At 58.4% G+C, this 22074-nt stretch overlaps 1 protein-coding gene across 2 annotated transcripts; it reads left to right on the top strand.

Moving 5' to 3' along the window:
* Positions 1-89: 89 nt before the first annotated feature.
* Positions 90-22065, top strand: TUBGCP6 (tubulin gamma complex component 6). Of its 2 annotated transcripts, XM_070790625.1 has the most exons (25): positions 93-1042; positions 2295-2458; positions 5576-5786; positions 12214-12387; positions 13389-13510; positions 14238-14316; positions 14397-14506; positions 14620-14711; positions 14804-14943; positions 15820-15969; positions 16503-16584; positions 16667-16755; positions 16837-16952; positions 18062-18200; positions 18525-18626; positions 18783-19887; positions 20010-20056; positions 20195-20330; positions 20414-20582; positions 20668-20809; positions 20890-21084; positions 21160-21292; positions 21373-21586; positions 21657-21856; positions 21934-22065. In XM_070790625.1, exons 1-25 carry the CDS (start codon positions 302-304, stop codon positions 22023-22025), a joined length of 4944 nt encoding a protein of 1647 aa, XP_070646726.1. In that variant the 5' UTR covers positions 93-301; the 3' UTR covers positions 22026-22065. The 2 variants fall into 2 exon arrangements, 1 of the variants encoding a protein (XP_070646726.1); XR_011566913.1 differs by lacking the exons at positions 21657-21856; positions 21934-22065 and having other exon boundaries at positions 90-1042; positions 20890-21077; positions 21373-21579.
* The last annotated feature ends 9 nt before the right edge of the window (positions 22066-22074 follow it).

The raw sequence follows: 22074 nt of genomic DNA, 5'->3' as shown, positions 1-22074 counted from the left end.
TCCAGGCTCTGCCTCCTGCGCGCGGGCCGCCAGGCCCGCCCCCGCGTGACGCAGTTCCGGCGCGCTCGCGCCTGCTGTCGGGCTGGTCGCGCAGCGGTGACGCGTTTTCGGCGCCGCCGCGCGCGCCTTTCTCCGGCTGAGGGGACCCTGAGAAGGCGGGTCAGGTCGCGCGCGCCTTCCTCCGGCCGAGGGGGCCGGGCCCACGCTCCGTCCTCGGCGGCGCTTCTGCAGGTCGTCGATTTTCCGGGGCCCCGAGAAGGCGAATCCGGCCGCGCGCGAGGCCCCGGCGTGAGGCGGAGGCATGGCCAGCGTCCCGCAGCTGGTGGACGACCTGTGTGAGGTCCTCCTGCCGGCCGCCAAGGCTCCCTCGGGCCCGCGCCGCGGGAGCCGCGGGAAGGCCAAGCGGGGCCTCAAGAGGGTGGCCTATGACGCCCTATTCACGGGCCTCTTTCAGGAGGAGGGCCGCGGGCTGCAGCCCGGCCTCCCGAGGCTGCCGGTGAGGAACAGGATCCTCATGCTGTCCTTCGACCTGCGAGTGGGCGGCCTGGGCGCCGAGGCTGACCGCCTGGAGGAGCTGGTGGAGGGGCTGGAGGCCGCGCCGCGCCAGCCGCTGGCGGAGCTGGGCGCGGTCCTGGAGCTGCTGGTGCGGCTGGCGGGCAGCGGGCCCCCGCGAGTGCGGCGGCGTCGGCGGGGCGTCTTCCTGCACAGCCGGCCGGTCGGGAGAGCCCTTCCGTACGGCGGCTACGACTGCGCCGACTTGAGCGAGTTGGAGGCGGACGTGCGGTCGCTCATCTCCGGAGAGGAGTCTCTGTGTCGAGACCTGGTCCGCAAGACGCGGCAGGTGATGGAGTCGGCACCGGGCACCGGACTGCCCGCCGTCGGGCTCTTTTCGTACGGCGACCCCTGCTGGGACAGGTTTGAAAGGGACACCCGCGTCTCGCTCTTCGGAGCCCTGGTGCACAGCCGCACGGCCGACCTGGACGTCCGCCTGGACCTGCCCCCGGTGCCGGACAGCGCAGACCTCTCCGGACTGGCCATCAAGGTAGAGTGTTTGCTTCCCGTCTGCGGCTCCTCGGGCTTGGGAAGCGCCTCGTTTGACCCTCCTTCCACTGGGGCAAAGGGAGGGAGCCGGAGTCCAGCGCTGGCGGTGGACCCGTGGGTTGGGGCTGCTGGTGCGGATTCCCAGCGACCCCTCCCCGCAGGCCCGAGTCACATGCCGCTGCTTTCTTGTATCTGCCATTCAGTCATTTCTCCTGCCTTCCAGTTGATGTTTAAATTCCCTGGTGGCTCAGAGGGTAGAGAATCCACCTGCAGTGCAGGAGACCCGGCTTCAATCCCTGTGTCGGAAGATCTCCCGGGAGAAGTATCCCACTCCGGTATTCTTGCCTGGAGAATTCTATGGACAGAGGAGGGCTACAGCCCTTGGGGTTGCGAAGAGTCAGAGGCGGCTGAGCACAGCATGCCTGCTAGGTCACTTCAGTCCTGTCCGATTCTTTGTGACCCCTTTGGATTTTAGCCGGCCAGGCTCCTCTGTCCATGGAATTCTCCAGGCAAGAATACTGGAGTGGGCAGCCATTCCCTTCTCCAGGGAATCCTCCCGACCCGGGGATCGAACCCTCATAGCTTACGTCTCCTGGCCTGGCAGGCCGGCTGTACAGCGTAGCACGCAAAATGAAGTCTGATTCCTCCCTGTGTACCCAAGTACTCAGTAGCCATAGGTGCCAAAAATCATTTCTCCTGGCTATTTGTGCCGTGTTACATGCTTTTTTCTGGATGAAGTGGGATTTTTCAGACCTTGTTAATCATCCTTTGCCTTTGCGTTTTGTAGCTTTGCTGAAAGGATGTGGTGTTATTGTTCAGTGGTTCCTTTAGTGGGAGACACTTACATTGTTTCCAACCATAATGCTATAGCAAACACCCTGGGAGAAGTGAATCTTTCTGTGTCTATGTGATTTTTTTTTTTATGCCAGGTTCCCCAAAATGGAATTTCCAAATAAGAGACATGTTATGGAAAATGTCATTGTAAACTATGTTGAGGCTCATAAGCCTCAATAAGCTTGTGTTGTGTGAAATTGGAAATTGATAATGAATAAATTTAATTTCTTAAGTGACTCACTGGGGGCAAAAACATGGTGTAGTAGCTTGTGTGCTTGAGAAAAAGAGAAGAAATGTTCTGCCAGGTCTTTCCCATAGAGTGAACAGGAGCGTGTGGAAGGGTTCCTGCAACTCTTCTCACACTGGGGTAGAATCCAGACACCATGCCACAGGTAAAGTCCTTTTCCCACGGGCTCCAGGTCCCTCCGAGCGTGGATCAGTCGGAAGATGAAGGGTTCCAGTCAGCATCCAATCTCACTCCTGACTCCCAGTCTGAGCCGGGCGTGACGCCAGACATTGACCTGTGGGACGCTGTGCTCACCTACGAGGCCAGCAAGCGGAGATGCTGGGAGCAAGTTGGATGGTTTGTGAGCCTTTGCCCTAAATGCAAACCCTGCCCCTCTCCTGCCCTCTAATGTGGCCTTTACTCAGCCCAGATTAGGGACTTGGAAGTTTCAGTCAAGCTGTGTGCAAGTTGACTGAGGGTTGAGAGAACTATCAGGAGAAACCTATAGAAGTTCCCACTGAGCCAGAAACGGCTGCGGCTCACATCCTGGCCATGACGGCTCCAGGTCGGGGTGGTGGGCTCTGTGGTTGGTGCCGGGCACGGGGTGCTGCTGAGGGAGTGCTTCTCACACCTGGGAGGCCCGAGGGTGGTGCTCCCCTGAGGGAAGCCTGTCATCGCATTGTTCCCTGATGGGTGCTCTGAGGCCGGATCTTTCAGCCCATGGCGTGCTGGCGTCTCGCAGCCTCCCAGAGTCGGGGTAGAGGACCCATCTCCCACATGTTTGGGCACCTCTTCTCTGCTGACAGATCTGTGGGATGCCAGCGTGGGGAGCACTGAGGGAGAGAGTCAGGGTTTGCAGGGAGCCGAGTGCCTTCTGACGCAGCCTTGGCTCCTGTGGGGCCTCCCTGGGACGAGCACGTGCTCGGGGTGTTGTGTGGGCCCTGCTCCTGCTGGAGGGGCTTTCCTGGCGTGCGCACCCCCCCCCAGGCGGGTCCCGCTCCCTGACTCCCCGAGCACCGCCAGCACCGGTGGCCGTCTGGTCCTGCAGGAGCGCCCTCACCCTGTGACTTCCTGTTCGGCCTTCATCTGTCTTGTGTGACCAGAGCAGACCTGACCGCCTGCTGCCTGCGAAGCCCTCGCAAGTCTGAACACTGGCCATCAAGCAGCACTGCTTTCTTTTGTGAATGTTCACTAGTGGATTTCATTTGCCAGTTCCCGATTTTCTTGGCTCAGTTTTTCAGCTCACTCTTTAGTAGGAGACATGATTGCTCCGCCGGTCCATGTTCTTGTCCCCTTTTGTGAATGCACTTAATCTCTTCAGTGTCCCCCTGAAGCAGAACTGACCTCACAGTTCCAGAGTGAGGACTGCTTCTTATTGTCCCTTCAAGCAGGATGGTGGCCAGCACGTTAGCCTGTGTCCCTGCAGGAGACACCGGCCACCCACGGCTCTTCCACTGCCTCCTCTGTTGTAACTGGATGCCCCTGCCCTTGAAGCTCGTTCCTCAAGTTCATTTGGAGAACCTTGGGAATCTGTTGCAGTTGGATCCCAGCCACTTGCTAGTTTCTTGCCAGGAACTCTGACAAATGGGCAGTCAAAGCTTCCTTGGCAGCCACAGCCCTTGATTGTGAACTCTGCCCTTGCCTGAGACCCTCAGAGGACCCCCGCCCCTGTGCTTCACCCTGCCAGCCAGCTTGGGTCTCCCTGCTGCCGGCACCTCAGCATCTGTCACCCTTTCTGGGGAAGTGGTCTTTTGATGTTAAGGGCCAAGTTCTCGGTGGGGACAAGTGTGAATGTGGTGTTTGCTTCACGGGTTCTCATCTCAGCTCTCAGTCACCAAGGGGGTTGACCCCGGGAGAGTGGTCAGAGGCCGATGCCTGTGTGCGCAGTGAGGTGGCACCTGCAGCACTGGAGCCTTGGGGGTCCCTGGAGCTCCAGAGGCTCCTCTTCCCCTCCAGCTCACCGTGCCCCAAGGAGCGCAGGCTGCTATGGTGGCCTAGCTGGGCCCCCCTGCTGATCTGGACACTCAGGACTGGCCCACCTGCTTCTCCTGCATGCCCGGCTGTCCTCCGCTTGGCCAGCGCCACCTTCCAGGGATGGCGATAGGAGTGCGCTGCTCTGCCCTGCTCAGCACTGCCCACTGGGACTGGCCGCAGGCCCCTGCCCTCAGCCCTCCCATGCTGAGCCCAGAGCACCTGGCCCCTTTCTCCTCCCATCTCTAGGCTTCCACGCAGGCCGCTCCCGCCCTCGGGGACACTGCTCTGGGCGTGGCCTTGCTCCCCTGGCCTTCCTGACCAGCGTCTCCGTTCCCTCGGTCCCTTTAGGGCCCCTGTCCTGGGCGGCACATTGCACCTCCTCGCAGCCTGTGTCTCGTAGCGGCGCCGGCCCTGTGAGGCTGGGCTCGTCCGCCTGGCTGCTCTGGCCCCTGCTCTTACTGAATGAGGGAAAGGGCGCCTTATGGTGCTCTGTCCATCAGAAAAGAATTTTGGTCTTAGCAAGTTCTAAGGCTTTTCCTGGGCTTCTTTTATTAAGAGTCTACTTCTTCCAGTGGACGTTAAAAGCAGCTGTTTCATGTTTTCAGTAGGAGTTGATGGTGTCCAAAGGAATAGCTAAGAAATGGTGCTGTCTCTTTGGCCTCTTGAACAGTATGACCAGGCTGGTAGACCCTGTTCTTGAACTTCCTGCAGATCCCACGTAGGCAGAGACCCTAGGGCAGGCATGTGCCTGTTCTCTCCTAGAATTTCAGGGAACTTTTGGCTCTGTACGATCTTTGTGCTTTCTTGGGCAGAGGGTGATAACATCCTATGACACGAAGTCTAACATCTTAACCCTTTTGACGTTTCCATCAGCGGCGTTAAGCACATTCATGTGAGGTGACCATCAGCACCATCCTCTCCAGAACTTTTCATCCTCCCACACTGAGACTGTCTCCATCAGACCCTCACTCTGCACCACTGTCCTCCGCGCTGGGCCCCCACCGTCTCCTTTCTGTGTCTGTGACTTTCGGGACCACAGGGGTGGGGTCGTGCACCACTTGTCCTCGCACACGACTGGGCTAATCACTCAGCCTCACGCCCTCAGCGCATCTCCGTGTTGTAGCAGCGGACACACTGTGGCAGAATTCCTTCCTCCTGAAGGCTGGATTAACGTTCCTCTGCGTGGACAGACCTCGTCTTTATCCAGTCCTCTGCTGACGGACACTTGTGCGGTTGTGACTGTGCTGCTCCGGGCCCGGGTGTTGTTTCCCACGCAGAGGTCATTGCAAGCAAGCGAGGCATCAGCCAGAGGACCACCGTGTGCCCCGTGGGTGCGGGCTGGGTGGGGACACTTCTGCGCAGTGCTGTCTGATGGGCCTGCTGGACGCAGACTGGGGGACAGTGGGGAGTCTCATCTGGCCTTAGACATCTCACGCTATTGAGTTGCTCTTTGTCCTGCCCTCTGCTTACCTCAGCTCCCTGCCCGCTCTGTCCCCACAGCCCCCCTGGCCATCGAGAGGAGCCCTACCTCACTGAGGCAGGAAGGGATGCCTTTGACAGGTTCTGCCGACTTCGCCAAGGAGAGCTGCAGGTGCTGGGCGGGAGCCTCCTGCAGGCCCCACAGCCCGTCCTAGTGAAGGAGTGCGAGCTGGTGAAGGACGCCCTCAATGTCCTGATCGGAGTCGTGTCCGCCACATTCTCCCTCTGCCAGGTAAGGAGGTGAGGTGTGGCCCGGAAGCCGTCTTGGCGGCCTCCCTGGGGATGGTCGTCTTGTTTCAGTTTTAAAGTGATTTTACCCATATGAATGGAATCACGAAGTGCTTGTCCTTTGGGTCTGACTTATTTCATTCAGCATAATGATCTCAAGGTTCATTCATGTTGTAGTCTGTGTCAGAATTTCCTTCCTTTTTAAGGCTAGAAAGTACTCTACACGCATGTTGCTTAGTCACTAAGTCATGACTCTTTGCAACCCCATGGACTGCAGCACTCCAGGCTCCCCTGTCCTTCACTGTCTCTCAGGGTTTGCTCAGATTCACGTCCATTGAGTCAGTGATGCTGTCTCACCATCTCATCCTCTGCCACCTGCTTCTGCTTTTACCTTCACTCTTTCCCAGCATCAGAGTCTTTTCCAGTGAGTCAGTTCTTGGTATCAGGTGGCCGAAGTATTGGAGCTTCAGCTTCAGCATCAGTCCTTCCAATGAATATTCAGGGTTGATTTCCTTTAGGATGGACTGGTTGGATCTCCTTGCTGCCCAAGGGACTGTCGAGTCTTCTCCAGCACCACAGCTTGAAGGCATCAGTTCTTTGGCCCTCAGCCTTTTTTATTGTCCAGCTCCTATATCCATCCATGACTGATGGAAAAACCATAGCTTTGACTCTACAGACCTTTGTAGGCAAAACGATGTTCCTGCTTTTTAATACGCTGTCTAGGTGTGTCATAGCTTTCCTTCCAAGGAATAAGCGTCTTTTAATTTCATGACTGCAGTCACCATCTGCAGTGATTTTGGAGCCCCCCAAAATAAAATCTGTCACTGCTGTACTTTTTCTGCACCTATTTGCCATGAGTTGATGCCATAATCTTAGTTTTTCGAATGTTCAGTTTTAAGCCAAGTTTTCACTCTTCTCTTTCACACTCATCAAGAGGCTCTTTCTGCCATTAGAATGGCTTTCTGCCATTAGAATGGTATCATCTGCATGTATGAGGTTGTTGATACTTCTCCTGGCAATCATGATTTCAGCTTGTGCTTCATCCAACCTGGCATTTTGCATGATGTACTCTGCATACAAGTTAAATTATCAGAGTGACAACATACAGCCTTGACGTACTCCTTTCCTAGTTTTGAACCAGTCTGTTTTTCCATGTAAGGTTCTAACTTGATCTGCATACAGGTTTCTCAGGAGACAAGTAAGGTGGTCTGATACTTTCATTTCTTTAGGAATTTTCCACAGTTTGTTATGATCCACACAGTCAAAGGCTTTAGCGTAGTCAATGAAGCAGAAGTAGATGTTTTCCTGGAACTTTCTTTCTTTTCTATGATCCAGTGTATGTTGGCGATTTGCTCTCTGGTTCCTCTCCCTTTTCTAAACCCAGCTTGTACATCTGGAAGTTCTCAGTTCACGTACGTCTGAAGCCTCACTTGAAGGATTTTGAGCATAACCTTACCAGCATGCAAAGTTAGCACAATTATACGGCAGTTTGAAGATTCTTTGGCATTGCCCTTCTTTGGAATTAGAATGAAAACTGACATTATCCAGTCCCGTGGCCACTGTTGAGTTTTCCAAATTTGTTGACACATTGAGTGCAGCACTTTAACAGCATCATCTTTTAAGATTTGAAATAGCTCAGCTGGAATTTTGTCACCTCCAATAGCTTTGTTCGTAGTGATGTTTCCTAAGGCCCACTTGACTTCAGGCTCCAAGATGTCGGACTCCAGGTGAGTGACCACACCATTGTGGTTATCTGGGTCATTAAGACCTTTTTTTGTACAGTTCTTCAGTGTATTCTTGCCACCTCTTTTTAATCTCGTCTGCTTCTGTTAGGTCTTTACCATTCTGTCCTTAATCATGCCCATCCTTGCATGAAATGTTCACTTGCCATCTCCAGTTTTCTTGAGGAGATCTCTAGTCTTTCCCATTCTGTTGTTCTCCTCTACTTCTTTGCACTGTTCATTTAAGAAACCGTTCGTATCTCTGCTCACTGTTCTCTGGAACTCAGCATTCAGTTGGGTGTGTCTTCGCCTCTCCCTTGCTGTGTGTATAAAGACCACGCTTTGTTAGCTGTTTATCAGTGGATGGACGCTCCGGTGGACCTCACCTTCTGACTTCCGAATAGTGCTGTCGTGCACATGGGTGCATTTGGCTCTTCAGGGTGTATTCCTGGGAGTGGGCTTGCGGGTCCTGTGGTGATTGCTTGATTTGTCTATTTGGCTGAACCGGGTCTGTGGTGGCACACGGGACCTTTAATTGTGGCATGCAGGGCCTTTTCACCTGCAGCCTGGGGATCTAGTTCCCTGACCAGGGAGCGAACCTGGGCCCCCTGCACTGTAGTCAGAGCCTTAGCCGCTGGACCAGCAAGGAAGTCCCAGTGATTCTGTTAACTTTTGGAGCAGCCAGCAGACTACTTTTCACCGTGGCTGTGCCCTTTTGTACCCCCTCCAGCAGTGTGTGTTGTTCTGGGGTTAGTTTTCTACATCCTCACCAGTGCTTGTTATCCCCCACTCCTTTTTTGGTAAATAGTAGCTGTCCCAGTGGGTGTGACGTGATGTCTCATTATAGTTCTTTTCCCCAAAATCCAAATGCTTAATTTTTCTGTTTTTTAATTGGAGGATAATTGCTTTTTGGTGTTGTGTTGGTTTCTGCCGTACAACAATGAGAATCAGTTGTGACTGTGTATACACACACACATATACGTATATCTGTGTGTATATACATCCCCTCCCTATTGAGTCTCCCTCCCACTGCTTGCCCCCAGCTCTCCCCCGACTCAGGCCGTCACAGAGCGCCACGCTGGGCTCCGTGTGTGATATGGCAGCTCCCCACTGTCCTGTCCTGCATGTTCGGTCATGTCTGACTCTCTGAGGCCCCGTGGGCTGTAACCGCCCAGGCAAGGACACTGGAGGGGTTGCCGTTTCCTCCTCCAGGGGTCTTCCCGACCCGGGGATTGAACCCACGTCTCTGGCATCTCCTGCACTGGCATGTGGGCTCTTCACCAGTGATGCCACCCACCAGACAGCTATTTTATACTGGTAGTGTACCTATGTCTCATTATAATTTGGACTTACATTTCCATCGTGAGTACTGCTCCTGAGCACTTTTTCACTTGTATGTCTCTTTTGGGAGAAAGTCTACTTGAGTTTTTAGTCCTTTGCCTCTTTCTGGTCAGAGAACGGAAGCGTGTTTCCCCACTGTCCCGGGTGCTGCGGCACAAGAGTGTGGCGCCCCCAGCGCGAGCGCCTCAGCCTGCGGACTGCTGCCTCCTGCTGTGCCCGCGCCTGCCCTCTGCCCGTCGTTGAGTTGGGCTCTTGAGTTGTAGGAGTTCTTGATGCATTCTGGATATTAGTCCCTTACCAGATATATGATTTGCCAATATTTTCTCTCATTCTGTAGGTTGCCTTTCACACTCTTGACAGTGTGCTTTGAAGTGCAGAGTCTGATTCCGCTGACGCCCAGTGGATTTTCTTCCTTTTGTTGCCTGTACTTTTGGTGTCTTATTTAAGAAATCACCAAATCCAAGGCCTCTATGTTTCCCTCCAAGAGTGTCACAGTGTTGGCTTTATTCTTTTTAAAATAATTTCGTTTATTTCTTTATTTTTGGCTGCATTGGGTCTTCATTGTTCTGCTCGGGCTCTCTCTGGTTGCAGCGAGCAGGGCCTCCTCGTCACTGTGGTGCTCAGGCTCCTCGGTGCGGTGGCCTCTCTGTTGCAGAGCGTGGGCTCTAGGCGCGCGGGCTTCAGCAGTTGTGACTCACAGGCTCCAGAGCACAGGCTCAGCAGTTGCGGTGCACGGGCTTAGTTGCTCCTCCACGTGTGGGATCTTCCTGGACCGGGGGTTGGACCCTGTACCCCATGCTGGCAGGTGGATTCTTATCCACTGCACCACCACGGGGTCCCATAGTGTCAGCTTTACAGTTTAGATGTTTGATCTGTTTTGAGTTCATTTTGTACTTGGTGCGGCTTTAATCTTTTGCATGTGGATATTCTGTTTACCCAGCAGCCTTTGTTGAAAAGACTCTTCTTTCCGCATCATATGTTCTGGGTATGCTCGTGCATCAATTGACCATGTGTGAGTAGTTTATTTCTGGACTCTCTTCTGTTCCATGATCTTCTGTTTGTCCTGATCCCACTCCTGTGATGTTTTTTGTGGCCACACCCCTCATCTTGCAGGATCTCAGTTCCCTGACCAGGGATTGAATCCGATCCACGGCAGTGAAATCCGGAGTCTAACCACTAGACGGCCAGGGACGTCCCCCAGTTCTACACTGTTTTGATGACTAAAACTTTGTAGGAAGTTTTGACCTTGGGAGGTATGAGTTCTCCACCTTCTTTTTTTTTTTTAAGATTGTTGTGGTTATTTGGGGCCCTTTGCAATTTCATATGGATTCTAGGATGAGTTTTTCTATTTCTGCTAAAAACATCATTGGGATAATGATATGGTGGCACTGAATACACAGGTTGCTTTGGGTGAATCATTATCTATTTAAATATCTTTTTTATCTATTTGGCTGTATCGAGTGTTACTTGCAGCACGGCGAATCTTCGTTACAGCTTGTGGGGTCTTTCATTTCTGCGAGTGGGCTTCGTTGCCCGTGGCATGGGGGATCCTAGGTCCTGGACCAGGGATTGAACCTGTGCCCCCTGCAGTGGAAGCCTGGAGTGCTGGGGAGGCCCTGGTGTATCACCCTGACGTTATTAGATGCTCCGGTCCAGGAACATGGGATATCTTTGCATTTATTTAGGTCTTTAATTTCTCTCAGCAGTGTTTTCTAGTTTTCACTTTAACAAGTCTTTTGTCTCCTCAGTTAAATTTACTTAAGTACTGTATTCTTATATTGCACTTGTAAACGGAATCGTTTCTTACTTTCCTTTTTTGGATTGTTCATTGCAAGTGTATAGAAATACAAATGCTTTTTGTATGTTGATTTTGTATCCTAGTACTTTGCTGAATTCGTTTAACGGCTCTAACACGTGTTTTGTGGATTCTTAAGCATTTTCTGTATATAAGATGATGTCACCTGCAAATAGATCATTTTACTTCTTCCTTTCCAGTCTGCATATTAAAATTTCTCCTTGCCTAACTGCTGTGTCTGGGACTTAAGTGTTACACTGAAGCGGTGAAAGCACGCGTCCTTGCCTTGTTGCTTATCACAGGGAGAAGCTTTCAGTCTCGCTACTGAGTGTAATGCAAGCTGTGGATTTTTCACATACAGTCTTTATCCTGTTGAGCCAGTTCCATTCTTTTCCTAGTTTTTTTTAGTGTTTTTAATTGTGAAAAGGTATTGTTCAGTTGCTCAGTCATATCCAACTCTTTGCTACTCCGTGGACTGCAGCACACCAGGCTTCCCTGTCATTCACCATCTCCGGGAGCTTGTGAAAACTCATGTCCATTGAGTCAGTGATGCCATCCAACCATCTCATCCTCTGTTGTCCCCTTCTCCTCCTGCCTTCAATCCTTCCCAGCATCGGGGTCTTTTCTAGTAAGTCGACTCTCTGCATCAGGTACCAATGGAGCTTCAGCATCAGTCCTTCCTCTGAGTATTCAGGATGGATTTCCTTTAGGATTGAATTGACTTCTGTCAAATGCTTTTTTTGTATCAGCTGACATGATCGTATGTATGATTTTTCCCTTTGTTCTGTTAATGTATATTACATTGATTTTTGTATGTTGAACTACCCTTGCATTCCTAAGATAAAACCCACTTGGTCACAGTGTATTCTCCTTTAACATGCTGCTAGATTCAGTTTGTTAATGTCTTCTCAAAGATTTTTGTATCTGTGTTCATGAGGGATGTTGGACTGTAGTCTTTTCCTTGTAATGTCTGTATCTTGCTTTGGCATCAGAAGAATACTGGCCTCTTAGAATTAGGAAGTGTTCCTCCTCTTTAAGTTTTGAAAGAGTTTAATAACAGTCGGTGTTCTTTTTTTTTTTTAATTTATTTATTTGGTGCCCCGGGTCTTGGTTGCAGCACACAGAATCTTTGATCTTAGTTCCGGCATGTGGGATCTAGTTTCCTGACCAGGAATCAAACCCAGGCTCCCTGCATTGGGAGTGAGGAGTCTTGGCCACTGGACCACCAGGGAAGTCCCAGCAATTGGTGTTCTTTAATTGGTAGAATTTACCATTGAAGCCAGCGGTGTTGGACTTCTCTTTTTTGGGTTTTTGTTTTCTTTTGTTTTCTTTAAATCTTAAAATTCACATGACATTAACATTTAGCATATTAACCTGTGGGAGGTGTCATGTCACGTCAGTGGCAGCCTGCTGGCAGAAGGCTTTCTGTGTCCTGTGCCCTACCTGTGTGTCTGGGTTTGGGGCTCCCGGTCTGGGGGTGCTCGGGGCAGTGCCAAGGTTGGGTGCCCAGGTGCAGTGAGAGGCAGCACCACCCCGGGTGCCCACCCCAGTGACCTCCCTTTTGTCCCGTCCAGCCAGCTCAGGCCTTCACGGTGAAGCGGGGTGTCCACGTCTCAGGAGCGTCCCACGAGAGCATCAGCGGCCTCCTCTCTGAGGTGGCCGAGTGCGGGACCCACTACGCGCGCCTCAGCCACTTCTCCCTGCAGCCTGTGCTGGACTCCTCCTGCAGCAAGGGTCTCGTGTTCCAGGTGCGGCCCCACCTCACGCTGCTGCGGGTCCCCGGGTGCTGTATGCAGGCCTGCCCCGGGGCCTCTGAGCCAGGCCGTACTCTCCTCAGTGACGTCAGAGACTGTCAGTTGCCCTTTGGGAATGGTGGCCGGGGACCACGTCTTGCCTGGCCGATCACTGCATGGAAACCTGGGTGGATGTGTTGGGGCCGTGAGAGCATGGGAGGCAGCTGTGGCTAGTGCTGGGGGCCGGGGGCCGGGGGCAGGCCAGTGGTGTGGAGAGAGCACGTGCTGCCTGGTCCCCGCCGGGTCCCTGGCGCGGGACTGAAGCAGGTCTGCCTGAAAGCCTTGTCATCAGTGCATACGCTGGGCAGGCCCCCAGGACAGTGGGCAGCTATGGGGTGGGGGGGTTGCGGCGTGAGGCCTGAGAGAGAGCGCAGGCACTGGGCCGGGCCCTTTTCACTTGGGCATCGCAGCAGGGCTGCTGGGGTGATGTGACGAGGTTCGGATTCTAGGATGGGCCTGAGCGGGGCTGGGAGGGCAGAGGGAAACCCAGACAGGACTGCCGTGTTGACTGTCTGGGATGGAGGGCAGGACAGTGGTCTCCTGGGTGCCTGACGTTTGCGCTGGAGCGCTCCAGCAGACCTCCTGGAAGTATGTGAGCTGCGCTGGGGCCATGCTCCTGGGCACCGCCCCAGACACCAGTGTCCTTGGGACCACAGTGGCCTGAGCGGCCAGAGACCCTTTGGGAGTTGGTGTCTGTGCACACAGCCCAGCTGCCCGGGATCTGCAAGGTCCAGATTCCTGGTGCAGCTGGCCTGGGGGAGCTTACAGTGGGCTTGGGCTTCTGGCCGGGCTGGGTGTCCGCGTGTGACCCGCAGATGCCCGTTCCTTGGAAAACGGAGCCCCAGGCTTGGGGGTGGAGGCCCAACTTTTTCCCGCACCGAGGTTGTTCTCTGGTTCTGAGCTTGGTGGCCATGCCCTGTGCCTGGCCACCCTCCTTCCAGACCCCTGCCCCACAGGCCTTCACTAGCGGCCTGAGGCGGTACCTGCAGTACTACCGCGCTTGCGTGCTCTCCACCCCGCCCACCCTGAGCCTCCTCACCATCGGCTTTCTCTTCAAGAAGCTGGGCCGGCAGCTCAGGTGAGCCTCGGCGTGCGACTTGGTGGCTGGTGAGGCAGGCATGGGCCATGCTGGATGGTGGGCGGCCTCCTGGTTGGGGTCTGGATGGCCCTTGACCCAGCTGAGTTTATGAGGTGCCCACCAGCAGGCCCAACCCAGGATCAGGGCTCCTACCCAACAGGCACACAGGAGCCCTGCAGACAGACCTGGTGCCTGCACTCAGGAGCTGGTCAGTGAACATGGGCAGAGTGCCTGCTGGCAGATGCCATCTGGAGAAGGCAGAGTGGAAGACTAGGGGTTGGGGGGTGGGTTCAGTGGAGAGGAGTTCCTGCAGGCTGAGGGGAGGAGTGTGGAGGCCCCGGGGCTGGAGAAGGGGTGCGAGGGGGAGGCTGAGCCTGGAGGTGTCGGGAGGGCGTGATGGGAGCACAGCCTGGAGTGGGGTGGCGAGGCGGGAGGCCTATGGGGACTTGGTAGCCATTCAGGATGGCAGAGGAGGTGATCTGGGGGATGTGGTGGGTGCAGGAGGGGCTCTTTAGGGAGAGCAGCAGGAGTGGGGAAGAGTCGTGGACTCAGAGTCTTGGCCAGACCTGGGAAGGAGGTGGGGATGCATGGGGTTCCTGGGAGGGTCTGACAGGCAGCTCACAGCTGAGCTTCTTGAGGTGCAGGCGGTTTTAAAGCTGGACTATGTGGACAGGCAGGGGAGGGCCTGGGTCTTCTGCCCACCTGGTCTCCCCGCCTCTGTGTACAGGTACCTGGCTGAGCTCTGTGGTGTTGGCGCCACTCTCCAAGGCTCCGGCGGCGGAGAGCCCAGGGCTGCCTTCCCCACGGTGAGGGCTGCCGGGCTCCGGGCAGGGCAGGGCTCCCCCTGCTGCGTGTGGTGTGGCTGAGCCCCCCTTGCTGTCTGCAGGGCGTGAAGCTGCTCTCCTACCTCTACCAGGAGGCCCTGGATAACTGCAGCAACGAGCACTACCCAGTCCTGCTGTCTCTGCTCAAGACCAGCTGCGAGCCCTACACGCGGTGGGGCGGGGCGGGGGCAGGGCAGGCTCTGGGCGGGTGGGCTTGGACTGCAGCCCCCCCACTCCCAGGGCGGAGTCACGCCCAGCTCACCCCTCCTTTCCACGCGCATTCAGGTTCATCCATGACTGGGTGTACAGTGGGGTCTTCAGAGATGTTTATGGCGAGTTCATGATCCAGGTGAACCACGAGTACTTGGGCTTCAGAGGTAGGTGGGGGCTGCTGCCGGGCGAGGACGCTGCCGTCGGCCGGGTCAGGGCTGCGCTGGTCGCGGGCCTGAGCGAGTCGTCCCACATGCAGACAGGTTGTACTGGACCCACGGCTACGTGCTCATTTCCAAAGAGGCGGAGGACTGCGTCCCTGTGTTCCTGAGCCACATCGCCCACGACGTGTACGTCTGCGGGAAGACCATCAATCTGCTGAAGCTCTGCTGCCCACAGGTGAGGGGCGGAGTGGCCGGCCTCCGCCAGCCCCACGCTGCCTGCCCATCTGCCCTCAGCCCAGGTCCATACGGTTCCAGCCCAGGTTGGGTGACCTCATCCTGTCCCCTTGAGAGTTTCATGAGCGGCTCTGTTGAGTTTCTGGTGCTCCTTCAAAGATGGGAGGAAAGCCGAAGGCCTTTCAGAGGCCAAAGGGGCAGTGGGCCCCTCCCCCTCCCCCACCTTGGAAACTGCCCCAGAGGGATGGGAAGGGCTGTGTCGGCAGGAGGGTGGACTCAGGGGTCGTGTGAGGGGTCCCAGGGCTCAGCCGTGCCCTGGAGCAGAGGCCTGAGTTGGTGTCCATGCAGCCAAGGCCAGTGGCCAGTGGCAGTGGGTGGGATGGGCGGCCCCTGTGGGAGGCGCTGTCTGGTGTCTGGACAGGCCGGCGGCTGTGGACGGGGGCTCCTGGCAGTGCAACAGCCAGGTGCAGGCCAGGGCAGGGGTCAGCGGCCGGCTGAGTGCAGGGCTGAGAGGAGTGGTCTGGAGCGGCCAGCATGGGCTCAAGGCTGCTGCGGGGGCTACAGTGCCCATGAGCCCCCAGGAGCTGCCCAGGTGTTGGCTGTGGGGGGCGGGGCTCCCGTGGTGGGCGGGGCTGACCTTAGGGAGGCCCTGTGGGTGTGTCTGGGCCTTCCCACCTTTTCCTGGAGCCTTACTTGTGGGAGCCAGGCCTGGCCCTGGGCGGAGACCCACACCTGCTGTTCTGGAGCCGTGGAGGGTGTCAGCGGGGAGCACAGCACTCCGGAGGCAGGCTGTCCACGTGGGTCACGAGCGGGAGGCAAGACGGGCTGTGGCTGCCAGTCCCTGGGCTCAGGTGCCGCCCCCACCCCCGCCCTCCAGCACTACCTGTGCTGCTCGGACGTCCCGGTCCCGCGCATCTCCGTGACCTTCTCCCTCGAGGAGCTGAAGGACATCGAGAAGGACTGTGCCACCTACGTGGGCCGCATGGAGAGGGTGGCGCGCCACAGCTCGGTCAGCAAGGAGGAGAAGGTGAGGGCACCACAGCCCGGCCTTCCCTGGCCCTCCCTCTCCTCTCCTCCTGGGGCGGGCTGGGCGCTAGGCAGCCCCATCCTGGCCAGGCCATGGCTCCAGGGCAGCAGGGCCTGAGCCTCCTGGCCTCAGTGGCTCCCTTGAGCCTCCGTCCTGCTCAGAAGGGTCAGGTGCACTGAGGCCCGAGCTTTGAGTGTCCTGTGTCCTGGGGAGGGGTTGATGCAAAGTCCTGGCACCTGTGGGCAGCAGGAAGCTGTGGGCGGGGCAGACCCCTGAGAACCAGTCGGGTGGAGGGGCGAGCCCTGGGGATGCAGGGGGCTGGCCTCTGTGGGAGGGCCAGGGTGGACATGAAGGCTGGGGTCTTGGCCCCGGGTCACTCTGAGAGAGGGTGTCACCTGCCTGGGGACCAGCCTCACTGCCTTGCACGATGGGTGCTGCACCCCCAGACCTGGTCTGAGCAGAGCCCTCTCCCTGGCTGTCCCGGGGTGGGGGCTGAAAGGTCAGACGCATCAGTCGCTGGTGGTCTTTTCCAGGAATTACGGATGGAAATTGCAAAGCAAGAATTAATTGTCCAGGCCCGGGAGGCGGCGTCCAGGGTCCTGCGGGCGCTCAGCGGTGCGTGTGGCTCGCCTGCCCCTCCATCTCGGGGGCCTGCTGCTGGGGCTTCTCACCATGGCCCCTGGCTGTCTTGTTCCAGATCGGCAGATGTCAGAGCGGATGGTCTCGGACGCCCGGAAGCGAGAGCAATTCCAGAGGCTGAAGGAGCAGTTTGTGAAGGACCAGGAGGTGGGGGGGCTGGCCCTGGGCAGGGGGGGTGGGCTCGAGGGGTCGGCTTCACTAGCGGGGTGCCTATGGGGTGTTCTGCAGCGACGCCGGGCAGCCAGGCAGGAGGAGCTGGATGAGGACTTCAGCTATGCCCGCGAGCTCCGGGACCGGGAGAGAAGGCTGAGGGCCCTGGAGGAGCAACTGGAGAGGAAGGCCAGGTGGGTGGGTGGCCGGGGGCACCATGGCCACGGGCTTGTCCTTCCTGGGAGTCACGGCTGGCTTGAGCTTTGTGGTGGCTGGTTGCCTTCTGTCTGTATCTGGCGCCTTTCAGGCGTCTGTCAGGCGGGAACAGTGGTGGCCTGAGCTCGGTCTTCTTGCAGTCGCTCTGTGTGGACTGGGGTCCAGGCTCGGTCCACGCTGTGCTCGCATCCTGTCTCTCTCTCTCTGTTTCCTTTAAGTTAAACTGCCTGTTTCTTAAATTTGTCTTTAAGCCTGTTAGCAGCCTGACTGAGAGACAGGGATTTACCCAGCATGGCGTCTGGGGTCTGTCTAGTGCTCTGGCATCCCTCCCTCCCTCCCTGCACTTCCTGCGAGCTGCCAGCACAGCTGGCGCCTCAGGAGCCCCGCCCTTTCCTCACCTCCCGGTCAGTGGTCCTGACTCGGGGACTGTTCATGGAGCGTGACAGAGCCAGTCAGTGCCGAGTGCACACGTGTCTGCGTGCATCCATTCTGACTTGGGTGTGTACACACGCGTGTATGATGATGTTATTCTCTTGTTTACATGTGGAGGAGATCTTGTTTACTAGGTATGGAGTGTGTCCCTGGCCTGTGGCAGCTGAATTAAACGTGGCCAGGCTGGGTTTTAAACCAACTTCACGTTGGTGAGAGGGTCAGCGCCATTGGCTGTAACATGGCGAGCTTTGAATTGAGTGAGGTGTTCCCACTGCCTCGTGCCATTTGCACCACCTCTCGATGCTCTGGACCTGGCGTGGCAGTGCGAGAACCACCTCCAATGAGGAGCGAGGTCGCACCTCCGAGAGGGTTTGGGCCCACGGCCCGCACTGCTCCCTGTGCTTCAGGCTGTGGGGGAGCTCGTCTGGGGTTCACTCTGAGTGACTGCACTGCACGTGCCCGCCAGGGGCTACCATTTGGGGGGAGGCAGAAAGACCTGCCCAGTAAGGCCCTGCAGGTGTTGTGGGGGCTCCAAGGGGCCAGCTGCCCACCTGGGGAAGGTGCTCGGGGATAGGCTTCCCGTCGGGAGCCCCCGCATGGGGCAGTGGCTGGACAGTGGGCTGACTGGTGGCCCGTGCTGTCTGGGTGGCTGCAGGCAGGCGCTGGTGGATCATTACAGCAAGTTGTCTGCAGAGGCGGCTCGTCGGGAGCAGAGGTCACTGTGGAAGGTCCGGAGGCACCGGCTGGCCAGCGCGCGGCTTCGTTTTCTCCTGGAAGACGAGAAGCGCATTCAGGTGTTGCCACTCGTCACCCAGGAGTTCTTTCCTGGGCTCTCGGGGACTCAGGAGCCCTGAAGTCACACACAGACCCACTGTGTGCCCACTGCGGGGTTTGGGTAACGCTCTAACCAGGTGCCCAGAGGGGCATGAACGGGACAGGCTGGGCTGCCCTCAGGTGACATGGGTGGTGCCGGATGCCAGCTGGGCTCTGGGCAGCTGCTGCGGAGCCCTGCTGCGTCGGCGCGCCTGCGGACGTGGGGCTGGGGCTGGGGCTGGGGCTGGGGCTCGGGCTCTCACCCCCCACGGCTGCCGCCTCATGTCCTGCTGGTTCCATTTCAGGGGATGCTAGAGGCCGTGGCCGAGGGGAGGCCCCTAGAGCAGCCGGCCATCCTCCCTGGTGCCTGCTCCCAGACAAGTGCCCACTCACGGGCAGGGGACCAGGTAGGATCCAGGCCATGGAGGGTGGGCTCTGGGTTGGCTGCCCCAGGCCTGGCCTGTGTCCCCAGTGTCCCCTTTCATGGGCTTGAGTGTGGGGTGCAGAACTGAACCTGGGGGACAGAAGCAGACACCAGGGGGACCCACGCGCTTGTGTTTCAGGCCTCCTTTTTGGGCCCTGTGCCCCCTGACAGAGGCGGCAGCTGTGACCCCGGGCGAGAGGAGCCGCGGGAGGCGGCCCCGGCCGGCCCTCATGGGCAGAGCACGCTCATGCTGCAGCCCCTCAAGTCTCCAGGAGCTGGGGCCTATGGCACGGGGCCCGGGGCAGGCCTGCTGTGGGGGCAGGCAGAGGAGCCGGGGCCGTTCACGGGCCTCAGCCTCCGAGACTTCCTGCCCGCGGCCCAGGGGGCTGAGGCTGGGCTCAGCGGCACGGCCCCCGTCCTGGAGGAGGCACTGCAGACCATTGGCTCCGACCTGCCTCCCATGGCTCCGTCCACAGCAATGGACTTGACACCTGTCAGGCCACAGGAGTACGACTTCAGAACCGTCCTGAGGCCCACTGTGGCCGCCTCAGGTTCCGCAGGGGCTCTCCAGACCGCAGGAGGCAGCCCGGGCAGCAGGGGGCAGCAGCTGCAGGAGGACACTCAGGTGCCGCTGGATACGTGTGGCCTGGACCCCCCACAGCACCCCTCCCCCCAGGAGGAGCGCTGCCCGGCCACCGCGCAGGTCCTTGGGGCAGAGCCTGGTGTTCCCAGAGGGGGCTGTGCTTCTGGAATGACCCCCTCCCGGCCACGGTGGAACGTCCATGGACACGTGTCTGATGCCAGCATCAGGGTGGGGGAGAATGTGTGGGACGTGGCCCCCTCTCGACCACGGTGGAACGTCCACGGACATGTGTCTGATGCCAGCATCAGGGTGGGGGAGAATGTGTGGGACGTGGCCCCCTCCCGGCCACGGTGGAACGTCTACGGACACGTGTCTCAGTCCAGTGTGGTGCTGGGGGTGCTCTCAGGGGAAGCCGAGCCCAATTTGCCCAGGCCCCCATTGTGCCCCCCTGACCCTGGGCCCCAGCTGGGCCTCAGCTCAGGAGCCCAGGGACCTGCCCAGGAACACACACTGCAGCTGCCTGCGGAGACAGCCTCAGGCAGCTCCAGCGCACAGGTGGTTGGACCAGGCCCTGGCCACGGGGAGGAGGGTGGCCCCCAGGCCTCACTGTCTGCTGAGGCTGTACCTGCTGCTCTGGGAGACGGCACCCTGGAGGAGCCAGGTCAGTGGGACCCAGAGCCGTCCTGCCCCTGGGGGCGTCTGTGAACCCAGGAGGGGGAGGACCGGTGGGGGGGCGGATGTTTGCCCCTGACCCCCCTCTCCTGCCCCGTTTCTTCTGCTTAGGCCTGGGGATGAGTGAGGACTCCAGGGACCTCTCTCCCAGCTCACAGGTCAGGGGTTGGGGGGTGTGCTGGGCCTTTTGTGGGCAGGCACTGCTCTGTCCTGGGACTGGGCGGGGCGGGCTGCCTGCTGGTCCCTCCTCTCACATGAGGGAAGGAGGCGGGTCCCTCAAAGCTGGGTCATCTTAGGAGAATGCAGACGTCCAGAGCAGCCCAGACGCTGGCGAGGCAGCGGCCCAGCTCTGGGACCGGGAGCAGGCCTACCTGGTGGGCCTCGCGGGGCAGTATCGCTTGGAGCAGTACCCAGACAGCTACGAAGCCATGTGTGAGTGGGCCGGCCACGGCGGGCAGGCAGGAGGCAGCCTGGCCCCGTGTCCTGGTGCGTGACTGCAGTCTGTCACCCCACAGCGGAGCCTCCCGTGGCCCGCCTCCTGCACCACGGGCTTCCCCGAGCCTTTGCCCTCCCTGAGGACGCTGGGGTCCCATCAGACGCAGACGAGAGCGCCGTGCAGCTGAGCGAGCTGCTGCCGCTGCCCGTGCTCATGAAGCACTCTGTCACTGCCCCGCTGGCTGCCCAGTGAGTGCCGCCTGACCCTCCACGCCCTCCCCGCCCCACCCGGCTCTGCCCCCGACGGTCAGTAATGCCAGGTCCCTCCTGCCAGCGTCTCCCTGGTGAACAAGGCCGTAGTCGACTACTTTTTCGTGGAGCTGAACCTCGGGGCGCACTTTGAGGCACTGCGGCACTTCCTGCTGATGGAGGATGGGGAGTTCGCCCAGTCCCTTAGCGACCTGCTCTTCGAGAAGGTGAGCCTGGGCGGGCCAGGTGCCAGAGCAGCAGCAGGCAGGCTCTGGATGCTCTGGGACTCTGTATCCTGTCCCTGCAGCTCGGGGCGGGCCAGACGCCCGGGGAGCTTCTCAGCCCCCTGGTGCTCAACTCGGTGCTGAGCAAGGCCCTGCAGTACAGCCTGCATGGCGACAGCCCACACGCCGCCAACCTCTCCTTCGCTCTCAAGTTCCTGCCCGAGACGTTCGCCCCCAATGCCCCGGACGTGCTGAGCTGCCTGGAGCTCAGGTACAAGGTCAGCAGCACTCCCTGGTGCGGGCGGTGGGGGTGCTCCCAGGACGCAGCTGTGCTGAGCTGGCCTCCCTGGCAGGTCGACTGGCCTCTCAACATCGTGGTCACCGAGGGCTGCCTGAGCAGGTATGGCGGCATCTTCTCCTTCCTGCTGCAGCTGAAGCTCATGATGTGGACGCTCAAGGACGTCTGCTTCCACCTCAAGCGTACAGGTGAGCCTGGGGGGCCCGAGGGGCCCACTCTGCCCGCGGCAGGCCGCACTCACCCCTGCCCCCTCCCCCGCAACCCCCAGCGCGGGTAAGCCAGGCAGCCGGCTCGGTGCAGTTCCGCCAGCTGCAGCTGTTCAAGCACGAGATGCAGCACTTCGTCAAGGTCACCCAGGGCTACATCGCCAACCAGATCCTGCATGTCAGCTGGTGTGAGTTCCAGGCCAGGCTGGCCTCGGTGGGTGACCTGGAGGAGATACAGCGCGCCCACGCCGAGTACCTGCACAAGGCGGTCTTCAGGTGAGCTGCGGCCTGCACCCGTGCACCCCTGGCTCAGGCGCACCCACCGCAGCCCCTGCCTCCCCCCCAGGGGCCTGCTGACCGAGAAGGCGGCGCCGGTCATGAACGTCATCCACAGCGTCTTCAGCCTGGTCCTCAAGTTCCGCAGCCAGCTCATCTCCCAGCCCTGGGGCCCGGCCGGCGGCCCGCGCGGCCCTGAGCACCCCAACTTTGCCCTCATGCAGCAGTCCTACAGCGCCTTCAAGTATTACTCCCACTTCCTCTTCAAAGGTGACGCACCCTGGGGCAGGGGAGGGCTGGGGCGGGACTGCGCTGCTCACTGAACCTGCACCCCACCTCCCCCCCAGTGGTGAGCAAGCTGGTGAACCGCGGCTACCAGCCCCACCTGGAGGACTTCCTGCTGCGCATCAACTTCAACAACTACTACCAGGACGCCTGAGCCCCGGGATCGGCCGCAATAAACGTGTGCCCGCCCTCCAGCCTCCGTC

This window comes from Bos indicus, chromosome 5 (genome assembly GCF_029378745.1).
Source record: "Bos indicus isolate NIAB-ARS_2022 breed Sahiwal x Tharparkar chromosome 5, NIAB-ARS_B.indTharparkar_mat_pri_1.0, whole genome shotgun sequence".
NCBI lineage: Eukaryota > Metazoa > Chordata > Mammalia > Artiodactyla > Bovidae > Bos > Bos indicus.
This window is presented reverse-complemented; position numbering and strand designations above follow the sequence as displayed.

What these genes read in the sequence shown, in the direction of transcription:
- TUBGCP6 (XM_070790625.1), top strand. Translation starts at nt 302, where the DNA reads ATGGCCAGCGTCCCGCAGCTGGTGGACGACCTGTGTGAGGTCCTCCTG. An exon ending in CAACTGGAGAGGAAGGCCAG is followed by an intron (nt 16,953 to 18,061) that starts GTGGGTGGGTGG and finishes GGGTGGCTGCAG; the next exon opens with GCAGGCGCTGGTGGATCATT. An exon ending in AGACAGCTACGAAGCCATGT is followed by an intron (nt 20,331 to 20,413) that starts GTGAGTGGGCCG and finishes GTCACCCCACAG; the next exon opens with CGGAGCCTCCCGTGGCCCGC.